The 20,013-nt window shown below is 36.8% G+C and overlaps 1 protein-coding gene across 3 annotated transcripts in view; it reads left to right on the forward strand.

Moving 5' to 3' along the window:
- The window catches only part of GABPA (GA binding protein transcription factor subunit alpha), a 64,477-nt gene that overhangs the window by 37,330 nt on the left and 7,134 nt on the right, over positions 1-20,013 (forward strand). For all 3 annotated transcript variants that reach the window (XM_020995873.2, XM_020995874.2, XM_020995872.2), the window contains 5 exons: positions 365-610; positions 10,006-10,200; positions 11,366-11,425; positions 12,433-12,573; positions 12,827-13,019. In XM_020995873.2, coding sequence (XP_020851532.2) covers positions 365-610; positions 10,006-10,200; positions 11,366-11,425; positions 12,433-12,573; positions 12,827-13,019 — 835 coding nt within the window. The remainder of the gene's footprint in view (positions 1-364; positions 611-10,005; positions 10,201-11,365; positions 11,426-12,432; positions 12,574-12,826; positions 13,020-20,013) is intronic.

Here is a 20,013-nt window from a genome sequence, read left to right on the forward strand (position 1 = left end):
ATATGCTAGCATACCCATGATTTTGGCATATACTGACTGGGTGAACATAGGCAACTCACTTAACCTCTCAGTACTTTAGGCAGCTCTATGAAAGTATAAATTGCAGAACAGGTTACTTTTTTGTCTTGGAAGAAACAATTTGGAACTACCTATATACCCTTGAAATCACAGGTCTGGTTTAAAACAAACATCAATTATTGTTAATAGCTGTTATGTGCTGAGAGTAATTTAGATATATTGCTACAAAATATTATAATAGCAATTTGCTGTGTGATATTTGTAAGAATTTGAAATAAACTGAGTATTATTTTAATAACTTGTTGTTTTCTGTCAAGTTAAAAATGTTTTTCCATTCTTTTTTTAGGCATAGAGCCCAAGTTAAATATCCTTGAAATTGTTAAACCCGCAGAAACTGTGGAAGTTGTTATTGACCCAGATGCCCACCATGCTGAAGCTGAAGCACATCTTGTGGAGGAAGCTCAAGTAATAACCCTTGATGGCACTAAGCATATTGCAACAATTTCAGATGAAACCTCAGAACAAGTAACAAGATGGGCCGCTGCACTTGAAGGTTATAGGAAAGAACAAGAACGTCTTGGAATACCCTATGGTAAAATATATATATTAAAACATATTGATGAACTGTTTTTTAAAAGTTTTATTGGGAAAGTATGTATTAAAAGGGACTAAAAAGGTGGATATATTTATGAGAGAGTTGTATTCAGAGATATTTTTTTTTTAATTTTAAAAAGTGGCATGTAGGTAGATAACTGTGTTAAGCAACCTATTAGCTGTTTAATCTAGTGGTTTTAGGAAGACTTGATATTATGTCAGACCCTATGCTCTTTTCAAAGAGGTTATCTTTTTTTTATTCTTCCTTATTTCTATCCAGTTCTAGTCTATTCTGAATTTTGTTCTCCCTTTCATGAGTTATACTGTTAGCTTTTCCTTATTTATTCTCTTTTTTTCCATGACAGATTAAACTTAAAAGTGAGTACCAAATTTCATCTGTCTCCTCTATCCAATTTCTTTTATAACAGATTATAAACCTCACTCCTTTCCCTTTTTTCCTTTTGTATTTATTTCTTTTGAACAAGGTCATCTGCTGTACCTCACTTCTACAAATATCAGTTCACAAAGCAAACAGTAATGTGTTATGGGGGTGTTGGAGTGGATCCGGAAACCTGTTCCTATACCCAGGCATGATCACTCATTGCTTTTGAGGCCAGTGTATCCTACCTCTGGATACATACCTCTCCTACCAACCTAGGTCCTGATTTCCCTCTGTCTGGGAAACAGGCTTGGGAAACACCATCCCTGATTGGAAAATATAGTCTTCTTTTGTTCCCATTTCCACTTCCCCCACCTTGATGAAATTCAGTATGTGGACCAGTTTTTTTTTATTATTTTAAATAAGTTTTTATTGATGTTTTCTATTAATTGCATCACCCTAGTACCCCATGTATGTCTCCCCTTCTCCCTCCTAGAGAGTGCATCCCATATAATAGATAGTATTTTTTAGGGTTTTTTTTGTTTTTTTGTTTTGTTTTATTTTTGTTTTTAGAATAAAAGAGTGTTATACTTTGTCAAAGGCTTTTTCTGCATCTTTTGAGATGAACACATAGTTTTGGTTTTTATTATTGTGGTGACTGTTTAATTGTGGCGATTGTTTTTCTAAAGTTGAACCATCTTTGCGTCCCTGGTATAAATCCTACTTGATTGTAAGCCATGAGTCTCTTAAGTCTAGCTTCTACAAAAATTTGTTCAATTCTCTACTTTCTCTTTTGTTTATATTTCTGTTACACTTATCCAAAACTGAGAGAGATTCTTCTTTCATTATTTTCATATTTTCAATATTTTATTACTGTCTTTGTCTTCTTGAAGCTCAGACAGTGTTTCCTTTATGAATTTGGATGTTAAGGCATTTTGAGTGTATAAGTTTATTCTTGCTAATGGTTTGTTATCTAGATTTTTTTTATTATAATAAGTTTCCTTGTTTATCCCATTTTGTTTTTTGAATGTTTGTTTTTGATTTGTCTGATAGCATGATGACACAACTCCCACCGTTTTGGATTTACTGATGCATAGTAAATTGTTTTCCATCCTTTCAGTTTTATTTTATGTATGTCTTTGGTTTGTTTGTTTTTTTAATGTTTCCTGCAAGCAGTAGATTGTAGGATTTTGTTTTCTTATCCAAAAATTATCAAATTGTTTAATCAATTCACATTTAAAGTGGTAAAAGTTAGGTTTATGTTTTCCTCCATATATCTATTGGTGATTTTTTCAAGTGATAATTTTTCCCCTTTACTGTTGTAAACATAGTATTATATTCTTTCAGTTACTTTAATCTTTTTTTACGATGACCCTGTTCCCAGTGGGTCTATTCTCCTTATCCCTAATCCCCTCTTCTCATTTGTTACCCCTTTTTCTTAAGGGTTTTGTTTATTAATTTCTTGCTTGCTTCTGCTTTTGTCTGGCTATATATTTCTTCCCTCTCTTTTTTCTTCTCAGTAAAGTAGATCCTCACTTCTTCTCCTCCCTTTCATCTCGATTTGCTTATTAGAAATTTTTTTGCCTTTTTACAAAAATTTCATTTTTATACCCCTTTCCAAAAAAGATTCGTCTCACTCTCTTTATTATCCATCTTGTCTTTCTGTTTATTCTAGACCCTCATTCTTTGACTCAGGATTCCTATAATTTTTCGGTCACTCTTTTCTCTGTATTCTTCACACAATCAAAGCTTCCAAGTTACGCATTCTAGACTCTACTCTCTAGGTGCTTTCTCCCACTGACTTGTAGGGCTTGCGCCATTTATTCCAGTTTTCTATTGTGCATCATTCTCAGAACAGTGCCCGTTATTGCAGGTGTCAGAGAGGGTACTGGTCTACCGTTAGGACACTATTGTTGTTTCTCACCCCGTCTATACCCTTTCTCATTGACCTTTTTAATTCTACATTTGCCTGGAAATCTTTTCCATTTGTCTGTGCTCTCCCATTCCTCTAGGTGTCATTTGAACTCCCCCTTCCCTTCCCAAGGGTTCCAACTTCTCTCCTCCCTGGATTAATAGACTTCTTTCACCAAATCCCCTGGGCCTCATCCAGTGTAAGGCCTTCATCTCCCTTCACCTATAAATTCATCAGTGGAACCCCCTCCCATCTCCAAAGTAATACTTCTTTTCTTATCTTCTCTTTTTCAGTGTTTCTCGTCTACCCCCCACCTCTGTAGAGACTCTTCTCTTTCTAAGACCACAGAGGTCACCTTTCCTTTATTGCTAGGCCTTGATATGACTCCTTCTTACTCACTCCTCTCTATTCCTCTGTTCTACTCTCCCCACAAAAGAAGCGTACACTAATAGGCAGAGTGTCCTATGGTTCTGTCTGTAATGCCCCATGTCCACCTCTTCACTATTACTTCAACAGATTTCTGCCTTCACTTCCATCTGTTGTTACGCTGTGGCTTCTGCAGTAATTCATTCCTCCTGCATTTCTGTTGTTTGGGTATTCAAAAAGCAAACAATTTCTTCATTTCTTATTTTCTTTCTAAAAATGTTTCAAATTCTTTTTTACTGTTGAATGTCCATCTTTTGTCCTGTATAGTTAACCCATATTTTCAAGAGATGTCACTCTGGGCTCAATCCTGAGCCACAGTGTTCTTTGGAACACAGTATTCCATCCCTCCTTTTTCTAGTGGGTGCAAGATAGTCTTGTGTTATTCAAATGTCCTTTTTTTTTCTTTTTGTGTTTGAAGGTCTTTCTCCTGATGGCTTGCAGAACTTCTTGTTTCTGAATTGATTTAACCCATTTTGTGTTAAATTTAACCCATTGTGTCTTGGAGTTTTCAGCCTTGGGTCTTTTCTTCTAGAGGCAATCTATGAATTCATTTAATTGGAATTTCATTTTCTATGTTGAGATGTTCTGGGTAGTTCTGTTCTCTTCTGTTATTTCTTTCATTTTAATGTTAACCGTTTTTTTGATCAGTTGTGTTCTTCTTGGAGACCTACAATCCTTAAGTTGTCTCATCTTTGAGATCCATATATTTTGCTTGCATAGTGAGCATATTTGTTTTTGATGTTACTGTTTTTTGCTTCTCTTCTTCTAGGTTTTCCTTCACTTCTGCATAGTTTCATTCCCAATCTATTGTTTTCCCTTTTGTTTCTTTGGTGAGGCTTGCCATTGCAGATTCCAATTTTTCTATTCTGCTCATTATTTTTGTTATGCAGGACATAAATTTTGCTCTCATAATTCTCATTTCTCTTTTAAAAACCACTCAGGAACAGTGTGTTGGGGTTCTGTGTTCTCAAATCCCACAGGGTCCTGTGCCAGGTCATTTTTCTTTATTTTGAAGTATTTATTCATAAATGCCTGAATTCATTTACTTGATCACGAAGTCATATTTCCTTCTGTTGTTACTGTTTTTCCTGTTGAGTTATTCATTTATGTTCAAGGTTTCTGAGATTTCTTTCTCCTGAAATCTCTGGTACTTTTAGTTTTTCTTTCCTAGCCCCCTCTCACCCCCCTCCCCCTTTTTCTTATTACTCACTTCCTAACTCCTTCTTCTCTGATTGTGGTTTTCTTGGGAGCTGAATTTCAAAGCATCTCAGAAATGGCCCCAGCTGGATGCTGTGCTCTTTCCCTCAGAGTTGGTAGAGTGCTGCACAGCTCCCCACACATGCTGTGTCCTGTCCTACTGACCTCACTTCTTTAGTTTCCTCTCCTCCTTAGTTCTCTGCCTTAGCACTAGTCCTTTTGGGTTTCAGTCCCTGCCAGGCTTTTGTTCCTTAAGGGCCATGACCAAGCTGGGTATCAAAGGCCAAGCAAACTTCTGTAGCCTGAAGGCCAGGTATCTATGGCACTAGAAAGAGGGGAGGAATAACAGGTTATAGGGATGGGTATTGATGTAACCCTGTGTCATGTCCTTGGGTCTGCTAATACATCCTCATAGCCAATAGCATGAAAGGTCGGGGAGGATTGCTGAGTGAGCTCATGGTCAGTAAATGTCAGTTCTTGGGTTTTGGGTTTGTTTTTTTTTTAACCTTCTTTTGGATCTGGGGGTCCTAGTCCATGGAAACAGCTGAAGTTGCTTTATTTTTGCTGCATAATTTCTGTTTTTGGAGAGATTGGAGAAGTGGTAAGGACTGAAGAAAATGTCTAATCTGGTCTTTTCATATTTAAAAATAATTTTTTAAATTCAATTTTACCTTTGCTGAGAAAATAGAGGGAGTGGAGAGAGAGGGCGGGATAGAGCTAAATGAACTCTAATGCTGTTTCTCACTGTTTTTTTCCCCACAGGCATGTACCTCCCTCTCCCTGGCCTTCTTTAATAAAACCTTTTCATTTCTCTTCCTAGAGCAAGACCAGCTTTCCTTTTTCTACTGTTATTATACTACTGTCCAGCCCCTTCAGAGACTGTTTATCTTAAGGGTAGTTAGGAGTACATCTCTAGCTCCCTATCTCTTGCTTCCCCTCTACTCACTTTAACAACGTTCCTGCCTACCATAAAAGCTATTTACAAATCCTAGAACACCACAGTTTCCACACTAACCAACCCTTCTTCCCCAGTAGTTTCTTTAGAACATAGAATCTTTTATTTGTCTTTTATGTCTCCAGTTTTTTACGCATAATAAGCACATTTAAAATATTTAATTATTTTATTGAATTGTTTGTATGTCAGCTGCCTGATTTTTTTAACTCTCCCTGTCAGGCCTACCTTTCTTCCCTTCAGCTGAATACCATGTTATTGTTCATATAAAAGGTTACTTTTACCATAGAAATGGTTCGAGTTAGAATTTAAAGTAAAGCTATATATGGGAGTTGAATAGATGTGAAATGAGGGTTCACTCGTAAGTGTTTACATTTAAGAAATTTTAATGTTTTAACAGTAGAAGTGGTTTCTATCTGACAAGATTTAAACACAGTTTTTTAAAGTAAGCATTAAATTGCTACATTTTAGACAAGACAACTCACCTGGTTTCCTAGTTTTACTTCTAGATGTCGTCTTTTGTGCACTAAGGTTGGGAAAAATTAATGTCACTTAAAATGTGTTTCAAAAGAAGAGAAAAGTTAGATTTAATCAACAAGCAATTATTAAGTTCCTGCTACTTGTTAGACACCATTTTAGGCTATGGTAATACAAATACAAAGAATGAAACAATCCCTATTCTCATGAGTTTACATTTTTATGGTAGAGAAAACAAGTATGCACAAAACTTATATCTCATAAACATAAAGTGAATACATATAAATAAATCTAAAGTTATGAGCATATGGGATGACCAGTGTAAAAACATGGGGCCAGGAGCCGAACTGTCACATATGAGAAACAAAGAAAAGGCCTGTTTGGCTGGATTGCACAGTGCAGGATGGGGCAAGAAATCCAGTGAAATCCAGTGAAGCTGGAAAAATACGTTGGAGCTGGGTTGTGAAGGGCTTTAAAGGCTAAACAGAAAAATTAATATTTTGAAGCAATAGGAAGCCACTAGAGTTGATTGGTGGGGGCATCACATAGATGTATTTTTAAGGGAAATTATTTTGACTACAATGTTAGATAGACTATAGAGACTTGAGGCAGGTAAACCAAGTAGGAAGCTATTATAGTAATCTAGTCAAGAGGTAATGAAAGATTGACCTAAAGTTGTAGCTGTGTGAATGGAGGGAAAGGGTCAAATATGAGAGATGCTATGAAGGTAGAAATGGGGAAATTTGACAACTGATTAGATATATGGGTTAAAAGAATGTGAGAGATTAGGAGTAATGCCAAGGTTACAAACTGGTAAACTGGAAGGATGGTAGTGCCTTAGACAGAAATAGGGAAGGCTTTGGCTGGGGCAGGGGGCGGGTAAATCCCGTTTTGGATATATGTTAAGTTTGAGATGTTTCTGAGACATGTAGGTTGAAATGTCCAACAAGCATTTAGTGATAGAAGACTAAAGCTCGGAATAGGCCTGCGTAGAGATGATAGTTAAGCCACACATGAGGTTATAAGAGTATGTAGAAGTAGAAGAGAGTCTATCCAAAATCCAGCATTCATTGAGCTGAGCACAGCTTGCCTCTGCCAGCATTGGTCATTCTGGAGTGACAAGCTCACGAAGAGTTGGTGAGTCATCATGCCGTGACTTTTCAGTGTCGGGGCTACCAGTAAACTAGACCAGCTGCCCCTGAATATGTTGTCCTGTGCCATTTAATTCTCAAGGAGCAGTTTTTTTTGAGTGATGAGGTCAGAAACCAGATAGCAAAGGTGTGATGATGGAGTGAGAGGAGAGCAAGTGGAGGTAGCAAATGTAAACAGCTTTTTCAGGAAGATTGGCAAGAAAGGAAGGGGAGATATAGGAAAGGGTAACTGAAGGGTTTTTAAGGATGGAGAAGAACTGGGCATATTTGAAAGCAATAGGAAAGGAACTGATGGATAGGAAGAGGTTAAAGATTCTAGAAAGAGAAAGGGAATGATTGAAGATAAAAGGTTCAGTCTGCTGGAGAAGATGAGAGGAATGGAATCAAGTGCACAGGTACAGAGATTGACCTTGGCAAGGAGGACTACTTTTTTGTCAGAGACTAGGGGAAAGGAATGAGGGCTTTGAGATGGAGAAAGATAAAAGAGGGAGCTTGTATTGAATGGCCTGAATTTTCTCAGTAAAGGATGAGATCCTAAGCTGAAAAGGGGGATAGAGAGAGATGTGTGAGGCTTGAAGGGAGAAGAAAAAGTTTAGAACAGCTTCTGTGGGGAGTGAAATAGGAAACCAATTAGGAAAGAATAAAAGTTCTAGCTTGCTTCAGTGAGGACCCATTAGAAGTTGGATAATATGAATTTGTAATGTACACAGGTAGCACTTTGGTGAGACTTCCCTTCAGCTAGGTTTGGCAGCTTGTGAGTAGGAGTAGAAGCAGCATATGGTGGGAATAATCCCAGGTTCGGGTGAGGTTTGACAAGAGGTGAGCAGTGACTGAACAAGGTGGCAAGGGATTCTAAAAAACAGAGGAGAATTGAAATGGCTAATTATTGGGTTGAGATTGGAGGGAAAGTAAAATCAAAATGAGGCTGGCAAATGATTGGTAAAGTTCACAGCCCCCAAGGGATGTTTGTTGTTTTTAAATTTTATTTATTTTTTAATTTTTGGTGGCTAATTGGAAGCAAGAGGAGGATGGGAGGTGGAGCTTGCTGGGGTGGGAGGAAGAGTATTCCCCCACCCTCCAAAGGTCCAAGGAGCCTACAACCAACTCAGCCCACAAGTCCTCTTGTCTGCTAATTCATGCCTACACTCCTAGCCAGCCCCGCTTAGCCTTGGTATCACTTGGCTACTGAGGCCAGAAGCCCTGACCCAGGAACCCAGGCACTGGCTCTGTGCTCGACCTGTGCCTTGATTCTGCTCTACAGCTATCCTGTCCTTCGGAACACAGTGGGATGGAGGGAGTCCTCATCGTCTCTTAATAGACATAGGAGCCTGAGTCTCAATTTTATCCTAGCTATTCACATTTTAACAGAAGTAAATCTGAGAATCCACTTAGTAAATTATTTCTTTTTCTGCATTAAGTAACATCATATTGCTCTGAAAAAGATAAATGGACTTCTAAAACTTGGATAATTTACTCTGTTCTCTTCATTGTGATCATCTTGTGAAATGACTGGTAACACTAAATGAAACCATCAGATGTTATAGTTGGGGGCAGGGTGGGAGAGAGAGGGCAGGGTCCAAAACCATCTGAGGAAAAAAATATAGCCTAAAAATATATTTGACTTCTAGAATTACAGCCTAATTTATTTCAGTCAAAAATTAGTAACAGTATTTTAGAGCACTTTACCTAAACTATTTCATTTAAGCATCAGAGCAACACTGAGGTAGCTATTACAGATATTTTCCCCATTTTACAGATGAGTAACAGGCTCAGACGCAGTATTTATACTTTGATCTTCCTGATTCCCAAGTGAATAATAAATAAATTATTTAGTAAGTGCTTACTGTGTACAAAGCACTAATTTAAGTGCTAGAGATACAAATAGAAAAATAAACATCCCTGCTCTCAAGTAGCTACTTTCTAATGGGGGAAAGATAACATATATGGACAGTTTCAGCTGCGAGTCAGGTAGAAATGTCCTATGTTGTTCTTAGCATGAAGCATCAAAGTAAATGTTTTTGCCTCCACTTTCATGTTATTTCCATTGATAAAATCATTAATTTCTGATTTTTGAGCCACTTGATATTGCCAAGAACTTTCTTTTCTGGTTCTTAAGTAGCTGTGGCTATAGTCCCTGCAGGAGCAGATCCCAGGCTACATTTCCACAAGTGTTGCCTCCCAGGATGATGGCCAGACACTGCATTTTTGTTTTCAAGGCTCTTAGGTCCTCGGCTGTCTCCCTCAGAGTCTAGGTGAATATGGTGATCAAGATACTGGTGATCATTTTACTTGCCTGATACACGTAGTCTCTTCCTCAGGATGCCTTCCTGCTTTATCTATCCTTGCTTTCCTAAGACAGCTGGTGATACAGGAGATAGATTTCTGGGCCTGGGAATCAGACAACTTGAGTTCAGATCCAGCCACAGAGCTATTTTGTAGCTATGTGACCCTGAGTCAATCACTTAACTCCTGTTTGTCTCAGTTTATGCAATTATAAAATGAGATAATAATAGCACCTACTTCTCAGGGTTGTTATGAGGATCAAATGAGGTATCTGTGAAAAGCTTAGCACAGTGCCTGATGCTAAATGAGTGTATATTCCATTCTCTTCCCCTTCCCGTCTTGTATGTAAAAATTGATTAACAGTTGGTAACGACTGGTGCCTTTTCCACAGGAGTTACTTCCCTGGATGATGATTATATCCAGCATTTTATCCACTATTACCTGGTTTTGGGGGTTTGGGGTTTGTTTGGTTTTTTTTAATCTTTGTTGACTCTATTACTGGTTATTTTTCATGTTGATAAGTTTTCACTCTGAAGAAATAGCATATGCTGTCTAACGTGAACACGGCATAGCCAAACAGGCTTTAACTAATGGAGATTTCTTACGTTGTTTTTAGATCCTATACAGTGGTCAACAGACCAAGTCCTCCATTGGGTGGTTTGGGTAATGAAGGAATTCAGTATGACTGATATAGACCTACCTACACTAAGCATTTCAGGAAGAGAATTATGTAGTCTCAACCAAGAAGATTTTTTCCAGAGGGTCCCAAGAGGAGAAATTCTGTGGAGTCATCTGGAGCTCCTTCGAAAATGTATGTTAAATCTATCATATATTGTGTAATTTGTTAACTTCAGTTTTTTATAACTTTTAAGAATTTTTATTTTATTATATTTATATATAAAATGTATATATATAATATATTTAATATTTATTTCTATTTTTATTTTCACATGAAGTGCCATTTCAAACTTTCAAGATTTTCTTGTGTGTGTATGTGATATTTTGCAGAATTTTAGAGTTGGAAAGGTCCTTGGAAACCATCTAACCCAGTCCATTTGGCTTAATAGTATTCTTCTCTACAACAAAGTAGCTTTTGTTTGAAAATCTCCAGTGAAGGGAACCCCACTACCTCCCAAGGAAACCCATTCCATTCTAAATTAGTTCTAATTGTCAAAAAAATATTCTTTACATTAAACCTAAATTTGTCTTTTGGCATCTTCTACCCTTGTTCCTAGTTCTGCCCTCTGAGGATAAGTAGAATAAATCTAATCCTTCTTTTCTATGACAGCCCTGAAAAGATTTGAAGGCTACTATTATTTATCCCCTAAGTCTTCTCTGTGGCAAACATTATCAGTTCCTTCCACCAAGCCTCATGTGGTATGACCTCAAGGACTTTCACCATCCTGGTTACCTCCTCAGAATGTTCTCCAGCTTTTCAGTGTCAGTCAACAAGTATTTACTAAGTACCAGGTACTTAATGATCTAAGACATAGAGGTACCAAAAAGGGCAAAAGAGTAGAGAACAGCATAGTAGTATTATCAGCTCCTTAGTCCTGAACATTATCATTTAATGCAAACTAAGGTCACATTAGCTTTTTCACTGCTGTATATCACATTGTTGATTGATATCTTATACTTGGTCATACTATAGTTTAACATAGTTATATACATTTAGAGAATCATAATTCTCAAAGTTAACTTCTGCTCGTTAAAATTATGTTTATATTTGTTAAAATTATGTTTGTGTAATAGTAATGGATATTTCTTCCATTGCCAGTTATAATTTATTCTTCACAAACAAATAAAAATATCAATTACCCTTGTTTGTAACAGCAGCCTAAATCATCTTTAAATTTTTTAATCATGTTTTCTTCATTTTTTTTAAAAAACAAATTTGGCTTCAGATTTACTTATTCAGTTGGGGTTTACATTTAACAAAATTAAATGATGATTAATTTTTTTTCTTTATTCTTCAGATGTATTGGCTAGCCAAGAGCAACACATGGGTGAAATAGCAACAGTTACTATTGATCAACGTGAGTATGTAGATCTATAGTATATCACTTCCTCACTTAAAAGAAAAACCATTTTGTTTCTTAAAAGCAAATCGCAAACCTTTTTGAATCAATTTTGTAAATATCATTTGCTGTATTTTAAGCCTTGTTTTTCATTTGTTCTGTTACTTGCTAGTCCATATCTAAATTTAATATTTCTTTAAATCATTTTTTCGTTTGTTATAATGAATATAACCAATTAGAATAGTTGATCAACAGAATTTTCCTGTACTGGGCAGAATATAGAATATGTGATTGTGTAGTTACAGTGTAATAAGCCATAACATAGTATTGTTGTTATTGTTTTTTTAACCAAACCTCTGATTTCATTGGTGTAGGAACTTCCTCTACTAAGACAGATCAGCACCTTCTGAAATTTATAACCTTAAAGAGTTGTCTGGGGAGCTAAAAAGTTGAGGGATTTCTCAGGGTCATATAGCTAGTGTGTGTCAGAGGTCTTGAACCCCAGTCTTTCTGACTCCAAGACCAAATGTTCAACCATTACATCACATTGCCTTTCATAGTATAGATAAAGAATGTCAAACTCAAATAGAAAGGGATTCCTGTGGCTTACATATTAACTTAGAAAACCACAAATTAATATAATCTATCTTGTATTTTTTAATTTATATTGTTAAGCATTTTCCAGTTATAACTTAATCTGGTTGGTTTTGCAGATGAGAATTTTACACTTCCAGTGTCAATTTCAGTCCTACATATATCATTGTGACTCATTTTTCAGAGAGAGAATCAAGTTGAATATTTGCCAAGTTATTTATATAAAATATATTATTTATCAGTATGCTAAAAACTTTGGATCTTTTTCTTGTCGAGTTATCTTGTGACTGTCAAGAAATAGTAAGTCTTTTCCTAAAACTGCATTAAAGGAAAGGAATTAAGATAATTGTGTATGTATGTTTTCCCAGAATATTGCGCATATCTTTTATTAGGAAATTGTAATTGTTTTTTTCTATGGTCTTATGTTTCAGCTGTTCAGATTATACCAGCATCAGTACAGCCCACCACACCAACCACCATTAAGGTTATAAACAGTAGTGCAAAGACCGCTAAAGTACAGAGAGCACCACGAATTTCTGGAGAGGATAGAAGTTCACCTGGAAATAGAACTGGTATTTTCCCACCTTCTTTATTATCAAGTATTTACATTCCTAATGTGTTGTCCATATTACATATGTATGTTAGAATTGTACCTGGGAATTTTTATTACAGATGAAAAATAGAGTGAAAGTGGAATTTCCCCTCAAGTGAGATTCAAGTAGTACTTCTTGTTAGTGGATTGTAAACCAAAGAAATATATTACTTATTTCCTCTTTGTTCCATATATATGAATGATAGTTGTGGCTTCTAATTCTGTCTGAATAGGAAATAATGGACAGATTCAACTATGGCAGTTTTTATTGGAACTTCTTACTGACAAAGATGCTCGAGACTGCATTTCCTGGGTTGGAGACGAAGGAGAGTTTAAGCTAAATCAGCCTGAACTGGTGGCACAAAAATGGGGACAGCGTAAAAATAAGCCTACTATGAACTATGAGAAGCTTAGTCGGGCTTTAAGGTAAATAATTTACTAAATTTTTAGAACATTTTTATAAAATGGCTGTTGTTCAGATTTGCTTTTCACCATTATTATATTGTAGAAATAGGGATTGTGTAGACATAGAAATAGTTATGTAAAAGAAATGTTAAAAAAATTTTGTATGGTTTCTTTAAAATCCTATTTTTGCCCTTATGTATTACTTCTATTTTATTAATAGAGTTTAATATCAACAAAAACTAAAATCAATACTTTCATATGAATTGTTTTTAAAATTATTGTTTAAAATCACTATTTTTGAGGTACATAGAACTATTTCCTTGGTTTATTGTTATCCTTTCTAAATCTGCTATAATTTTAGGAAATCAAATTTTACCTAGTTTTTTAAATTATAATTGTTTTTATGACTCTTATTATTGTAAATGAAACCAAAACTTTTAAAGACATAATCTTTTGGGGATGTCAACAAACCAAAGCTAGCTTTTTTGTTTGTTTTGTAACTGTGATAATGAGCAAAGATTGTCTTGTTTGCATAGTTGACTAGAGTATGTAGATTATTTATGTCAATGGAAGGAAAAATAAAACCTTATATAAACCTGGATTTTTAGAGTTTAAAGATACCTGGGTGGCCACATACTCTAATCCATAGAGATAAAAGAATCAGCACTACAGTGTTCTCAACAAGAGGCCATCTAGACTGCTTGAAGACCCCCAAGGACAATGCTACCCCTCAAGCACTCCATTCTACTTTGGGATAACTTTTTAGGAAGTTTTTTCCCTGACATCAAATTTAATTTTTCTGTTAAATTTACTAAAGCCCTGTTAGGGCAGAGGAAATCTAATCATTGTTTCACGTAGTAGCCTTTCAGATACTTGAAACCACATTATCCCTGTCTTTTCCACCAACCTTTGAATCATCTTTTTACTAAGCTAAATATCCCCAGTTTCTTCGACCAGTCCTTGTATACAGTGGATTCAAAGACCCTTCACTGTCTTGGTTCAGTCAGTCAGCAAGCATTTATTAAGTGCCTTTTCTTTGCCAGAGACTGTGCTAAATATTGGGGATATAAAGAATGATAAGAGAAATTCCCTGCTTTCAAGGAACTGACAGTGTAGTGAGGGAGACATCATACAAACAGCCAGGTACAAACACGATATATGCCTGTCAGATTGAAAATAATCAACAGAGGGAAGGCACCTGGATTAGCAAAGGCTTCTTGCAAGATGTGGGATTGTAGCTGAGGCTTGAAAGTTAGGAGCAGAAATGAGGGAGATCATTCCAGGCATGAGGAGCAGCCAGTGAAAATGCCAGGAGTCGAGAGATGACATGTCCTGTGTGAACAACAGCAAGGAGACCAGTGGTACTGGAGAGTTGTGTGGAGGGGGTGTGGTAGGTAAAAGGAGTGAAAATACTGGAAAGATAGGAAAGGGCAAGGTAATGGAAAGCCTTAAAAGCCAAACAGAAGATCCTATATTTGATTTTGGATGTAATGGGGAGCCACTGGAGTTGATTGATGGGGGAGGGGGATGATATGGTTCAACTTGCTCTTTAGTAAAATTAACCTGAAAGCTATGTGGAGAATGCACTGGAATGGGGAGAGACTTGAGGCAGGGAGACAAGCCAGAAGGCTGTTGCAGTAGTTCAGGACCTGTAATAAGGGCTTGGACTTGGGTGTTGACTGTCAGAAGAGGGGGGATGGGACACATATGAAAGATGTTGGGAAGGTAGGAATAACTAACTTGGCAGCTGATTGGATATGGAGAGGGGAAGAATGGAGAATAGAAGGTGGTTGAGAGAAAGTGAGAAGTCAAAGGTGACACCTGGGTTATGAGCCTATGTGACTGGGAGGATGGTGGTACCCTCCACAGTAATAGGGAATTTAGAAAGAGGGTCAGGTTTTAGAAAAAAGAGAGTAAATTCATTTTGGACTTGTTGAGTTTAAAATGCCTAAGAGATAATTCAGTTCTAGATGTCTAATAAGCAGTTTGAGTTGTGGTATTGGAGATCAAGGGAGAGGTAAGTTAGGGCTAGGTAAATGTATCTGAGAATCATTTGCATAGATGTGATAGTTGAAACCATGGGAGTTGATAAAATCATCAAATGAAATAATATAAAACAAAAAGAGAAGAGGGCCCAGGACAGAGCCTTGAGGATACCCTTGGTCATTGGTTACGACCTGGATAAAGATCTATCAAAGAACACTGAGATGGAGCAGTTGAAAAGGTAGAAAGAGTAGAAGTACCAGACGAAAGATGTCATGAAAACCTAAAGAGTACATTGCCCTCTAGTTTATCACTCTTTCCTAAACTATTCTGACTAGGACACAGTCATTAGCACTTTCTTTTTCTTGGAAAATATAATTCTTACACAGCAAAAAAGAAAGCATTAGCTTCTCACTGCTAACTCATTGAGTTTTACAATTCATTAAAACCCCTGGAAATTTTTCAGACAAACTACTAACTATATTTCTTTCCTTCTGGTGTTTGTGAAGGCAGTTTTTCAAAAAATTATATTTTTCAATCAGCAAATATCTATCCTTTCTCCCTCTTATTTCCTCCCTCCCCAATTGAGAATAAAAGAAAACCAAAACCCTGATTGCTAGCATATATAGTCAAGCAAAGCAGATTTCCACATTGGCCATGATTAAAAGAATGTCTCTGTGTGTGTGTGTGTGTACACACACATATATATACTCATACACTCATCTACACATGTTACTCATTCTTCACTTTGTTTTCTTTCACCTGTATCAGGAGGTGGGTGACATGTTTCATTGTTATACTTGGTCATTGGACTGATTAGCATCACTAATTTTTTCAACCTTGTTTGTCTTTACCATATTATTGTCATTGTATAAATTACCATGATTCTTCTCACTTCATTCTGTATCATTTCATGCAAGTCTTCCTAGTTTTCTGTGAAACTATCATCTTCATCATTTCTTACAGTACAATAGTATTCATTACCTTTTATATCACGCTTTGTTCAGCTGTTTCCCAGTTGATAGCCACTCCCCCTCAAACACCCATTCTTTGCCACCTCAAAAAGCTAAAAGTATTTTTGTACATCTTTAAGAGATTGTGTTGCTTAGGACTAATTCCTCCCTTAATCTTTCAGTCTTCTAATTCCTTATCCTCCCTCTCCCTGTTGAGTGAAATGTATTTCTGTACCAACTCTGTGTGTGTGTGTGTGTGTGTGTGTGTGTGTGTGTGTGTGTGTGTGCGCGCGTGCATGCATACTTTGCTCCCTTGACGGGTTCACGTGTCAAGTCCCTTCCCCCACCCCCAACTCCTCCTTGTCTGTATAGATCTTTCTTGTGCACCCTGATTGTGAGAGAATTTTCCCTAACCTCGATTTTCCTTTCCCTCCCTTTCCATTCTTCTCTTAAGATCAAAATGTAACATAACCACTCCAAAACCATCTGTCTAATTAGACTTCCTCTTATGGTCCCTGATAATGGTAGGATTCAGAGGAGACACATATGTCATCACTCCATATTAGAATGTAAACCATTTTTATTTACTCCTTTATCATTGCTTATTTCTGTTTACCTTTTTATGTTTTTCTGAGCTCCTGTGTTTTAACTTCAGAGTTTTTATGTACTTCTGGTCTTTTCATCAGCAATGCTTGGAAGTCCTCTATTTTATTAAAGGTCCATTTTTTTCCCTAGGATTCTACTAGTTTCTTTGGATGAATTTTTCTTGATTTTTAAGCCTATATCCTTTGCCTTTTAGAATATCATATTCAAAGTTCTATATTCCTTTATAGTGGTGGCTGCTAAGTCGTGTATAATCCTGCCTGGCTTCTCAGTACTTTCTTCTTGAATGCTTGGAGTATTTTTTTCTTTGACCTGGCAGCTCTGGATTTTTTTGGCTATAATGTTCCTGTGAGTTTTCGTTTTGAAGTTTCTTTCAGGAAGTAACCAGTGGATTCTTTCTATTTCTGTTTTGCTCTCTGTTTCTCAGAGTTCTAGGCATTTTTTTTCTATGATATCTTGAAGTATAATGTTTAGACTCCTTTTTTTTTTTGTTATGGCTTTCAAGTAATCCAGTGATTCTTAATTTATCTCTCCTCAATCTGTTTTTGAGGTTAGTTGTTTTGCTCTGAGATACCTTATCTTTTTTTCTCTTTTTTCAGTCTCCTGACTTCGTTTTAGTATTTCTTATTGTCTCATTGAATCATTAACTTCTATTAGTTCTATTCTAATTTTCAGGGAGTTTGTTGCATTGGCAAACTTTTGTAGCTCTTATGCCAAACTGTTAATTACCTTTCCATACCTTTCTACCCATAGCTCTGTTTTTGCCCTGTGTTTTCCTCTGGTACTCAATTCATTTATAAAAATCATTTTTTAACAGTTGCTTTATCTCTTTTACTAATCTGGTTGAATTTGTGCCCAGGCCATGTTTTCCTTTGAGGCATTGCTTATAGATTTTTTGGAGTCATTCTCTTCTGACTTTGTGTCTTGAGCATCCCTAATTGCTTTTTATGGTAGGATTTTTTTGTTTGTTTATAAATTTTTTCAGCCCACCTTCTGATTTTGTACTGTGTGTTAGGGGCTAGATTCTGCACGCTTCTGGAGAGAAGATCAGGGTTGGTCCTGTTGTTGCTTGCTTGAGAGAAATTAAAGGTTGTGTTATTCCGGAATCTCATGGACACAGGCTGGTGACCTGCAAACTTTCAGTGCTTCCAAAGTTTTCTGATCCAAGGAAAGCCCAATCGCCTACCCCTAGTCTGAGCTGCAAGTTTCTGACCTGGCTTTAGGTCTGAGAAACAGTAAAGTGCTCCTCACTCAGCCAGTGTCAGGCTCTTTTGGTCTGGGATTCCTGCCCTGGTTGTTCCTCAGCAAAATTCATATTGGGCTGGCAGGTAGAGCTAAAATCTGCTTCTGCTCCTGAGGTCTAAGCCACACAGCTGTTGCTTGGTGTATCTTCGAGAGCCCTCAACTGCTGCTTTCTCTGGACTACCACTAATAGGCATGGGTCTCCTCTTCAGTTTGCCCTGTATCTGTGACCCAGAACTGGGCAACAGCTCTGCTAGTTGATACCTGTTCCTGCACCCTGTACAAGGTCTCAGCCTGGTTCAGATCTAGGACTCTGTCTTGCCATTAGGCACAGGCTGTACATGCTAGAGCAGGGGTGGGGTTTCTGTGTTCTACTGTTTCCATAAAGCAGTTCTATATTTCAGAAATAAATTTGCAGTTTGGGCCATTAGTTAATACTGAATATGCATATGAACTAGAAAGAGGACTAATATTAATTCTTTTTCAGTTAGCAACAGTCTGCCTTTTCTCTCTTCCACCTCTCCCCAATTTAGAAAAAAAGTAAAACAGACCCTCTGTTACAAACATATATGGTCAAACAAATATACACATTGGCCAGTTTCAAAAAAAGATTCTTAATCTGCAAAAAAATTTCTTAGTCCAACATTCCTCTGTTAGGAGATAGAAACGAGTTCTAAGATTTTCAAAGCTGATGTTAATGTTGTTATTGCATAAATTGCCCTCCTGGTTCTACTCACTTCACTCTACATCAGTTTCTACGAGTCTTCCTGGATTTCTCTGAAAACATCCCTTTCCCATTTTTTTTTAAGTTTTAATTTTTTGGGGGGTGGCACTAGGCAATTGGAGTTAAGTGACTTACCCAAGGTCACTCAGCTAGTGTCAAGTGTCTGAGGCTGGATGTGACTGCAGGGCCAAAGTTCTATCCACTGAGCTACCTAGCTACCCCCCCATCATTTCTTACAACACAATAGTGTTCCATCACATTCAATATTTTAATTTGTTTATACAATCCGCAGTTAATAAGTACTTTCTCAGTTTCCAGTTCTCCACCATCAAGTTCTGTGGTATGGAATTTTGTCCAATTGAAACCCACCAGGGTTTACAACAGGGGTTTCAACTACTATAAATATTTTTGTACATCCTTAGTTTGTCTTGCTTAAGTATTTATCCCTACTTTAATGTACCATTCTTATTTTCCCTCTCATTTTTCCCCTTTCCCTCTTGCTTCCCTGTTGAATGAAATGTATTTCTGTACCCAACGCTGTATGCATATGTATTTTTCCCTTCTTTGACCACTTTACTTCAGAGTAAGGTTTAAGTGTTTTTGTTTCTGTCTATACTGCTACTTGTACACCCCAATCAAATGAGATAATTTTCCCTATCCTTCCTCTCCTCCCTGTCCCCACCCCCACAGTATATTCTTTCTTTTTCTCATAACAGAACCGCTTCCAAGCCTTCTGCCTCATTAGACTCCCTCTATGACCCCTCTTGATGATAGGGCTATCAAGGGATACAGATGTATTATTTCTCCATAATATAAGCTGTTTATTCTTATTTAGTCCCTTATGATTATTTATTCATGTTTATCCTTTTTTGTTTTTCTTGGCATCTGTGTATGTACTTCAGTGTCTCTATGCACATTTGGTCTTTTCATCAGGAATGCTTGGAAGACCTTTACTTTGTTAAAAGTTCATTTTTTCCCCTGTAGAATTATAACAAGTTTAGCTGGGTAAGTTATTCTTGGTTGTAAGCCTACATCCTTTACCTTCTGTAATATTACATTCCAAGTTCTCTGTTCCTTTATAGTGAGAGCTGCTGAGTATTATATGATCTTGACTGTGGCTCCTTGGAACTTGAATTCTTTCTTTCTGGCTACTTGCAGTATTTTTTCTTTGACCTAGAAGCTCTAGATTTTGCCTGTAATGTTCCTGTGAGTTTTCATTTTGGATTTCTTTCTGGAGGTAACCAGTGTATGCTTTCTATTTCTGTTTTGTCTTCTGGTTCTTAGAGATCAAGGTAGTTTTATGATTTCTTAAATATGCCTAGACTCCTTTTTTTGAACATGGTGTTTAGATAGTCCAGTGATTCTTAAATTATCCTTCCTCAATCTTTTTCAGTTCAGCTTTTTTTGCTATGAGAAAACTTTACTTGGTTGTCCATCTTAATTTTTTAGGGATTTTGTTGCTAGGGCAAGGTTTTATACTTTTTGGACCATCCTGTTAATTCCCTTTTCA

Source organism: Phascolarctos cinereus, unplaced genomic scaffold, assembly GCF_003287225.1.
Source record: "Phascolarctos cinereus isolate Bilbo 61053 unplaced genomic scaffold, phaCin_HiC Scaffold_726;HRSCAF=1367, whole genome shotgun sequence".
Classification (NCBI taxonomy): Eukaryota; Metazoa; Chordata; class Mammalia; order Diprotodontia; family Phascolarctidae; genus Phascolarctos; species Phascolarctos cinereus.